The sequence below is a fragment of the Convolutriloba macropyga genome, chromosome 5 (assembly GCF_964194025.1).
Source record: "Convolutriloba macropyga chromosome 5, txConMacr16.3, whole genome shotgun sequence".
Lineage (NCBI taxonomy): Eukaryota > Metazoa > Xenacoelomorpha > Acoela > Convolutidae > Convolutriloba > Convolutriloba macropyga.
In genome coordinates, this window is record NC_134472.1 from 44,109,248 (window position 1) to 44,119,360 (window position 10,113).

The following is a 10,113-nucleotide window of genomic DNA, read 5'->3' on the forward strand; positions in this document are numbered from 1 at the left end:
TTCAATTGAGACTTTTGTTCAACTTCCCTCCCAATGAGTTGTTGTTTGCCTCTTAATCATTACAACTTCATTTTGGGCTTCTCTGGGCTCCGAATTTAAAGTACTCGTCTCTTGTGAGACCCGGCCACTTTACATGTAGAGTGTAGCACAAACACATAAAGCACTAGGTAGCCAGACTATCTAAATTTTAAATTATTTCTAACACTACATTTCAAAACAATTTTCCCAATGTCTGGATTGGAGCGGCAGCAAAAGGCAGGAAACAGTTTCCTTTTAACATTTTTTGGGCAAAAGGCGATAGTAGCCAGCAGCAGCTTATAATACCCACAAGAGAGAAAATAGCAATTAATGTTTTCTTTTCAAATCAAACATCGCAACTTACGATAGCTCAATAAACATTAGAGTTGTGCGGTGGCGGCAGGGCAGTTAAGTATTTGTCTTTTATCTAGGAAATAACAAAAGAAACCCTTCTTTTTTGTTCCCCTTTTCTTTCAAACAACCTAGTTCACTTAATTGTATGGTGCTCTTTCTAAAGTACTTTCAAGTACCATTTGCTGTATTTCTAAAGACAATTTGAGCGCATGAAATAAAAATGTCGTTACTTGAATTGAATTCTGAAGAGAACAAAACATAAAATAACACAGATCACAACTTTTTTCTATTCTCAAGTTCTTTACTCAGCTTTCTTTTCCTTTCTAAAATTTATCCCCCAAAAATTTGAAGTTAAAAGAGCGACCATATGAGTTTGAACATTTTGTCTATTATGTTTATGTTACACAATAATACAGTAACAGTATTTTGAAGTATGCTTCATTCAGAAATTGAATGTTTGCGGCAAATTTATGCGGAGGATAGGCAAAGCGTAACGGTCTGCGCTTTTACGCAAGAATAAGTTGCTCAAAACGCATGTTATTAACTTTCTTTCTATCCACAACTCCAGTTTATTCTATTTTACTTCTTCCCTTCATTTACGTACTATTCCCAGTTGTTCCAAACCTTATGGACACACTTCATTGGTGAACTTAAAACCCGCGCGTCGTTTCCAGTTTTGTAATTTATGGTTCCTTCTTTCGCGTTTACTAACTCTTGACATACCTTTGCGAAACATGGACTATGTTCTCAGCCTAGCCCTGTAAGCCGTTCTGTCTGTAAGGAGCCAACCCACATGTTTGCAAACTACTCTTTCGAGCTGTGATTTTGTAATAAAATTAACACCGCTCCAAAATCCCACTTTCTTTTATTCTTCCCTTAATTTTTGAAAAGTTTTCAATAGAAATATCCCACTATTTCCCTCTCAAACGTTTCACTTTGGAATTTGTTTGCAAATGTCTCTCGCGAATGCCTGGAGGGTTCTGACACCGGTTGTGTCAACTATTGCAGTTGCAGGTCAGTGAAACCGTTTTTGTACAGAATAATTAAATGTATCTGTTCAGACGTTTGTTGTGTGTTCTCTGTACCAGCAAATCATATGAAACATAACCATATAATTTGGTTACGCTTTATCACATCTTAAGCTACTCAATAACTAATGATTTGTAACCAAAAGTTAAGTTCTTTCAAGAATTAGCTCGGGAAAAGTAGAATTCACAAGTTTTCAACATTTTAATTTTCATCAGTGCTGTATAGAAGGAAAACGAGAAACACTAACTGTGCAGAACGATAGCAAAATTTTTCCATAATCTGTTATCAACTAATACGAGAAATTTTCATAGGACGTGGAAAATATTGACCAGATGCTGGCATATTTGGTGCCCCGGTTGAAATTGAATTGTTACCTTGTGAGAATTTACACTTTCTTGAAATTTCATACAAGAGGACGCATCGCCTTGCAAGCTTTTCGTCCAAAAACTTGCAAGTCTAAAAGTTAACCTTTCAATTTAAAAGGCACTTGAAAGCTAGCCATTCAACTTACAAGGTCCTTACAAGTTAAACACTTGACCTAAAACATATGCTCTTACATAAATTCTTAAAAAAACAAAACCATCCTGCTTATATGGTAGTGAAAAACAATAAAACTTCGAAAGATATGAATGTACACATGATCTGCGCATCCACGAACAAAAAAGATTAATCGGGTTCCCAAAATTTTTATGAAATGTAGGAAAAGAGGTTTCTTGAGATGTAGCAATTGTTAACTGAATTGCCAGGAGACCTCTTGTGTTGATGAAACGGAAGACTAACGGCTTTCCCGGGTTGACGTCATAATTGAAAAAGTTGTAAAATTACAACTTCCTATTATGTCGTCTATGAAAAGTTGTAATCCTAAAACTTTCATATTATGAAAGTTGTAAATTAACAAATTTTCAGATAAATGATGAACACGGCTAAAACAAAGCACAAAAACTTTGTCTCAAAAAATTAGTAAGAAAAAAATTGGAAAAAGTTTCTTTACAGTTATACCGTACTTATGGAAAAGTCGTAGTCATAAAACTTCATAAAGCAAAAACAAATGTAAGTGCTTCTTAACAGCCAAAATTAGTGCAATGCGTGACTTGATAACGTTTTTTCAGTGCCAATTAAACTAGTCACAGTTGATGTATGCAAAATGAAATTTAAAAAAAGTTTATTTTGTATTTTTCTGAAAATCAGTGTTTTAAAATTGTTATCGCCGGTAAAGTACGTATAAAGCTTTCTATTTATCTAAAAATTAGGATAAAATTGTAATCATAGAACTTTCCTTTATGAGAAAGTTGTAGTCATAGAACTTTCCTTTATGATACAGTTGTAACCATAGAACTTTCCTTTATGGGAAAGTTGTAACCCTACCAATTTTGTACAACTTTTTTCGTCTATGACATTAAGGATCCGTAAGAGGAAAGTTATAGGATAACAACTTTCGGTTTACCCGGGTTGTCAACATACACCTTAGGTCACATTTTAATTTGTTGTACGAGCTCAGCGACCAATTCCCCTGCACTTTCTATGGTTAATGGCAGATCGGGAAAACGAAATTCTCTATTGCAATTGAACTTGACTTGAATGAACTCGCAAGAAACTTGAAATTTATCCATTTGAGTTGCAAGTTCTTACAAGTTGACCATTCGACTTAGAACTTCTTACAAATTAACCATTCGACTTGGAGTTCTCTAAATTAACCACTTTTTGTGAGAAACTTGAGAGTTCTTATAAGTGAACCACATGACTTGCAAGTTCCTACAATTTAACCATCTTTTGTAAGAAACTAGCAAATTAATTCAAGTTAACCATCATCGCAAGCAGCCTGAAATGTTTACAAGTTAGTCATATTGGGTAAGAAATTGCAAATTTATTTCAAATTACTATCGCTTGCAAGTTCTTAAAGGTTAACCATATTTTGCTAGAAAATTACACGTTCTTACAAGTTAACCACCTTTGGCAGGAAACTTGCAAATTCTTGTAAGTTAATTATCGTTTGTAGGTAGCTTGCAAGTTGTTACAGTTGAACCACTTGAATGGCAAGTCCTTACAAGTTATTTATCTTTTGCGAGAAACTCAATCATCGTTTGCGGTAACTTGCTGCAAAATAACCATCCGGTCTAACCATCCCGATTTACTACAATCTACGCAAAAGGAAAGTTAACTGTATTTGTCCAGTATGTGCCACTAAATATTTGTGTAGAAAATTCTGGCTAAACAAAGCTGAGATTTTTTTGAATAACAAAGAGCACAAAACCAAATTGATCAGAACCAAATCGACGCCTGCGTTGCGGAAAAAATGCTCAATGCTTTTTATTATTGAAAAATAGATTATTTTTCAAGACATTTTTTTCCAATAAGCACTTGAGTTCTCTTTCTTTAATATGAGTGCCTCGAAAAGCTGCAGAAAATTGTAACCGAAAAGGATCTTCAGATTGTTGAAATGTTTTAATTTAGGGTGTAGAGTAATTTAGTTCTTGATGCTTGGAATTTAATGTGTTGTTTTCTGAATGCGTTTCTACAATTCATCTGGGTCTAATGCTCCTTTTTTCTTACTTTCTTTGTTTTTAAACAGTCGCTTCAAATATTCTGTAAAATTAAATAAAATTTAAATACGTCGATCTAAATGATGTTTGTTCAAAATATGCATTTTTGACTAAGTTTCAAAACATTCAAATCCGATAATTTTTTTTTTATTTTTTTTAGTTCCTTCAGACTATACTAGGGAACATTATTGAAATTTGTATTGCAATTATTGCATTTGAGATGTGAAAAAATAGCTTGACGGAACGACCAAAAAATTAATATTTATGTCAGTTAACAATGTTACCCTGAAATTATCTGAAGCCAATTTTATTGATGTAGAAAGTGAACACATCCATTCCTCCAAATGCATTGCTTCGTTAAGTGGTGAAAACGTAGTAATCTGCCATAAACTGATTGCCACAATTATTTCGCATGTCTTAGTTCGGATAATTGTGCAACCTTAGTTAGATTCATCAACTGGTTTTCAAATTGTAAAACACAGTGTGCAATGTTCAAGCTTGATTTGTTTTCTGTTGGCTTAATATTTTAGGCGGAAATAAATAGCAGAAATAATATCACGAGGATATCCACATGATTCGCAAACTATTCAGGCCCGAAATGAGTGAAGGAGGCTCCGTAATTGTCGTTCGCACATAATGTTCCGACCCCACTCATCCTCACTTTGACTTAACTGTCTACCTAATAGGAAATAATAAAAAAATATTGATCACATGCTGATCATAAACAATTGGTGCAAAAACATTATAAACTTAAACCACTAAATGAAATAAATAATGCCGCATTAGAGGATCGATGACACCTGCCATTAAGGAAACTATGAGGACAAACAACAGAGCAAAACATCAAAAGCCTAATTACTGGTACAATTAGTTAAAAAACATTTAGAAGCAAACACAAAAATGCATCACTTAAATCATATAACGAACAAAATGATTTGTACTTCACTTCAAAGCAGATGAGACTTGGGTCTTAAACGAAATCAGCCAACAAGTAGACAAAAGGAAGGAAAAGAGGAAAGTACAAAAATCTATCGAATTGTTTGAAACCAAATAACTTCAAAATTAAAAAAGCATCAGCTTTCAGCCGAATAAATATTTGATAGATTTATATGTAACACTTTAGGAAACCAATGAGACCTGTCAACAAATCAAAAGCCTGAGAAATAACAACAACTACAGGCAAGTCTCAAAGTCCTGATTAGTTCGCGAAAACCCACATTGTTGAAGCCATGAAAACAATAAGCAAATACCTCAAAAGATTTTATTTGTTCATTTGAACACCGAAAAATCTTGTTTGTGAATGGGCACTGTGAAACCACAGTAATAAGAAACACCAAAACACACCAAAGAAGAAACACACTATTGACGAGTACCAAAAAAAATTTGGGCAATTTTTTGAAAGAAAGCACTAAGTGTCAAATTCTTTAAATCATTAGTTAAAAAATAAGAATTAGTAAAGCATAGTTCCTTCAGGAGCAAGTGAATATGATCTGTCATTAACGAGATTCAGTTGACGAGAAAGTTTACAAAAAGAAGAAGCGAAAAGCAAAGTTGAAAAACACCTTGATACTTTTGAAAACAAATATTTTCAAAGCCATTGAAACCTTCTCCTCTCAACAGAGTTCAAATTAACTGATTTTATGGCTCCATAAGAATTTGTCGAGAACTTTCGTTATTCAGAACATGTCGTTCGATTACAACAAAAGCCCATTAGAGCATGCTACAATGAACAATCTATTAATGTTTGCAATAAAGTTTGAAAGCCATTTAAACTGTAAATTTTTTACTGAAAGCGTTATATATGCTCAACTGTGCGGGTGTGCAACGTCAATGGGATTTTTTTTATCAATGACGCTACGAGAGAAGACAAAAAATAATGAAAAACGACGAGAAAGCAAGCTTTACTTAGGGCCAAAACTCAATACTAATATTTGAAAAAGACATATTTCATAACAAAGTAAAAACAAACTATAGATAAAACTTATACTAAGCAAACTTGCTACTTATTAATAGAAAGCAGGTGACTTTTTCCTAATGAGACTAGAAAACAAGTCGACAAAAAGAAAAGAAAAGAAGGTAAAGTACACAAATCCATTGAGTTTGTTGAAGACAAATAATTTCAAAGTTTGCTACAAGCATCAGCCTAAGGTAATATAAAATGTAACTAATTTCTTCTTCAAATTTTTGAACCTCATGGGAGCAATTGTTGATGAGACTGAGTGATAAGAGTACAAAATAACAACATATACAGGCTAAACCTTTAACGCAAACGCGCTGTGTTGAAGCCGTTTTAAACAATAACCTATTAGTTAAAAATTTATATATATTTCCCTTTGCGCTTCACTGGAAAACCTATAGAGTCTGTTATCAAATAAAACTATCTGCAACACAGCAAACAGAGCAAACAAATTGAATACCACTAAAAATTCACAGTTGTTTTTTTAAAAGCTCATAATAGAAAGTCTTTAACTCAGCAGTTAAAACACAAAACTGGTAAGAATTCTTTTATTCAAAAAGAAAGTGAAGAATCTAGCAGTGATGAAATAAGTTACATTTGTGCAAACAAAGGAACAGTAAGTCAAAATTCACAACTACATTGATATTTGTGAAAGCAATTGAGCTCAAATCCATCAAAGCCATTAGCTATCAACTGAAAGTATTGAAGAAGTCATTTCTTAGCTCCACAGTTGGCAATTTAGACTTTCCAAGTTTCGGAATATCTCATATGACCACAAAACCAACTTCAAAAACATGCTACCTTGAAAAATCAATTTAAAATTGCAAGAAAGTGTTGAGGGCAACAAAGTTGTCACCTAAATTTTTTATATATTCAAATCGGCCTCCTTTCAACGCCAATGGGACCTGTCATTTTCGTGATTTCCATAAAAGACCAAAAAATTGAAAACATTGTGCAAAAATCCGAAAATTACATTTTTGTCATAGACATTGGTTAAAGTGTGAAGCTCGAATTTAACAAACATAAGATTGAAACAGTTATATATTCCAACATTTTCCTGACATTTTGAGAAAAAACAGAAGAGCCATTACTTATAATTGAAAATTGATTATTGTAACGGAGTCATATGAGGACAAAAATAATAATATGCAGGCAAACTATAACAACCATGAGCTGTGCCCTGAAAAGTATAATTTGATATAATTGAAAAGTATATTTTTGTTAATTTGAAGCCATTTGATTATTTTAGAGGAGATTATAAAGGAAAAATTTTGATGAAATTCAGCGCCCCAATGCAATCCGAATTCTGTTTTTTTTAATATAAATCGGCGATCAGGCCAAAACTAATACCAAATTTGCAGAAAAATTTTACGGAAGGATAGGCTCACAAATTTCATTCTTTCATTAGAGATGCACTTCATGATGAGACTGCTGTGCTGAAAATCACCGATTATTAAAATCAAATGGCTCGCTCGAAAAACTTCTGCGCGCCAAAAGTGTGATCAATATTACGTGATGGGACCAAAATGAAACCTCAATGCATATAAAAGGGGTTTATCATCTGTGTAATGTATGCCTTTGCTGAACAAATTTAAAAAAAGTTGTTTAGTTTTTTCAGAGATTGTCGAAGGTTTTACCATACTTAGTTTTTGTTTTTTTAAAAGAAAAAAAGTACCTCACAACTCATAAAAACTCAAAAAGAAACCATATGTTTTCTGCTCGACGAGTTGAAAACCGAACATAAATAAAAAGACTCTATGCAGACTCCATTGTGTGGTTTTATTGGAACATAGATTGAACAACCAAATGTGTGGGTTTCTTTCAAAGATGTAACGATATCTGGATCTTTTCCGCTAGCGCCCCCCCAGTAAGTTAGGCACCCCCCATTTGTATATGTTTTAACATTTTTTATGCATTTGAATTATTACATGTGAATACGCGTAAGTGGGCATTTAGAAAATATTAACAGAGCTGTGGTTCGAAATTAATACGTGCATAATAATAACGAACTGCGTATAATATAAACATCAACCAAAAACTTGTTCTCATTGCGTTTTTAGGAATTACGTGCTTTGTAAAGGGGTCTACTATTTTGATTTTCCTGAAAAATGTTGCAAATGAGGTTGTTGATGTATTGTACTAGGTACGTAATCATGATCATAAGTAACCTTTGCAGAAGGGAGCAAAACAATAATATTTGGGGGGTGCCTAAGTTTCGGCCATATAGGACTGGGGGGGCGCTAGCGGAAAAGATCCCGATATCTCGATTGTGAGAGCATAAACTGAACTAAACTTCTGTTTGGTGATGCAATAAATTGATCTCCTGTGATTAGGGACCATGATAACTTAGGTCAAAGTTCTGTGCGAATTGATTTAAATCAAAAATGGTATTGATTATTCACTAGAAATATTCGGATCTTTTCTGCTAGCGCCCCCCGCTTAGTTAGGCACCCCCATTTATAAATGTGTAAACATATTGTTAAAGCTAAGTAATCTTATACGTGAACATATATGAGCAATATGCATTTACTAAAATCTAGCACAGTTATGGTTTGAAAGTATTACGTATTCAACCAAAATTTGTTGCATATAACGTAAGCATCAAAAAAAAATTCTGTATTAGATCATTTTTGGTGTTATCGGCTACAATAAGAGCTTGATTTTTTAAAACTCTGAAGGAAATTATTCTAAAAGTGCCTTCAATCTACCTAGACACTCTTGTTTCAATGAAATGCAAATATCGCTCTTACAATTCACAAAAACTTAGATTTTGGGGGGTGCAAATCTAACGGCTATATAAGGCTGGGGGGGGGGGGGGGGGGGGCGCTAGCAGAAAAGATCCAAATATTCAAATCCGACAAAAATTAGAAAATAACATTTAAAATTTGTTTAATATAAAACCTACGATTGTCTCTGCTCTTGAGCCAGAATCAAAAGCAGTTTTCTCACATCTAGCGAGAACAAACCATTGCCTGCCAATCCAGGTTGGAAGGTAGTACTTATATTTCCAGTCAAAGTCATTTTTTGCTCACTGAAGGTCGGTCGAACACAACCATATCATTCCAATATTGGTCAAATATCGTGTTTTTCTTTAAGAAAATACCGTTAAGTAAATAACTGAATCTGATCGGTTAATATTTCTTAGCTTGTACGTTTTATTATGACGTAATTTAACCGGCGCTAGTGAAAATGGCAGACGTACCAAAATATAGAAATTTTATAGCTGGCCAATCACAATCGAGAAAATGGGAATAATGTTTTCTGATTGGCTGATTGCTCAACAAATTCTCCATGTTTTAAAATAGGATATGCGCGTTAACGTAAAATAGTTCAGAAATTGCGATAAGCCGAAAAAGCAAAATTATAATTTTTTTGGGGAAACTGGTCTCAAGTTCGGTTGTGATAGATTCATATCAAGTCCCATGGGCCGCTGAGGCATGGCCATGGCCCGCGAGGCATGGCCAGATGCCTTAAAAATTATAATCTAGCATTAGGCTGTGTCCAATTTAGGCTAATTGAGCGCATAAAGGTACAGTGTTTTAAATTTCTCAACCAATCACATTTGTTGAAATTTCTACATTTTGGTACGTCTATTTGTTAAGACGTCACCAATTTGACCGTAGCCAACACCGTCTTTTAAATTTAAACATGTCTATGTCTTTTCCAGCTTCTTTCGACAATTTCGCATGGATTTTCTTATTTTTTGACCGCGTGCACGCATGAATAGTTGAAAAGGTTTCTTCAAGATTGCTTTTATCTGTACATATCAGTTCCGTGGAACTTAATTTCATGGTTTGCTTTACATTTATGTGCGCATGGTGCTAACCTTGATCAGTTAATAACTAATGTTAAGCAAACAAATAAATGAAAGCTAATAAATATATGATACGCAATTAGATTATTGATATTGCTACATTTAACATTATACACCGGTTTCGATCTCCGAAAGAATGAAAGCGATGTAAGTAAATATTTCACGAGTTTTATCTCATCCGCTGTTTTATCAAATGGAGATGAAATCCGAGGTCAATTATGGTCATGCATTAATGACAGAGGCAGGAGGTATTACAGATCTGGTGATGTCTGATTTCTTTACAATGGAGCCACTCTGTCTTTCTATCCAGAAACAGGGCATCAAGTAGGTTTCACCATTTGTCTCTCTTCCCAACTATTATTTTTTCTGTGGGTGGAGTAGCAAAAAAAGTTTAAATCCTT

General features: G+C 33.9%; 2 protein-coding genes across 2 annotated transcripts in view; both read left to right on the plus strand.

Moving 5' to 3' along the window:
- The first annotated feature begins 338 nt into the window (after nt 1–338).
- Nucleotides 339–10,113, plus strand: part of LOC142340024 (uncharacterized) — a 63,375-nt gene continuing 53,600 nt past the window's right edge. Inside the window, exon 1 of the mRNA XM_075390422.1 lies at nt 339–1,386. Within this exon, the coding sequence (XP_075246537.1) occupies nt 1,326–1,386 (61 nt within the window). The 5' untranslated portion in view covers nt 339–1,325. The remainder of the gene's footprint in view (nt 1,387–10,113) is intronic.
- The window catches only part of LOC142340023 (arylalkylamine N-acetyltransferase-like 2), a 2,468-nt gene continuing 1,869 nt past the window's right edge, over nt 9,515–10,113 (plus strand). The window contains exon 1 of the mRNA XM_075390421.1: nt 9,515–10,036. Within this exon, the coding sequence (XP_075246536.1) occupies nt 9,906–10,036 (131 nt within the window). The 5' untranslated portion in view covers nt 9,515–9,905. The remainder of the gene's footprint in view (nt 10,037–10,113) is intronic.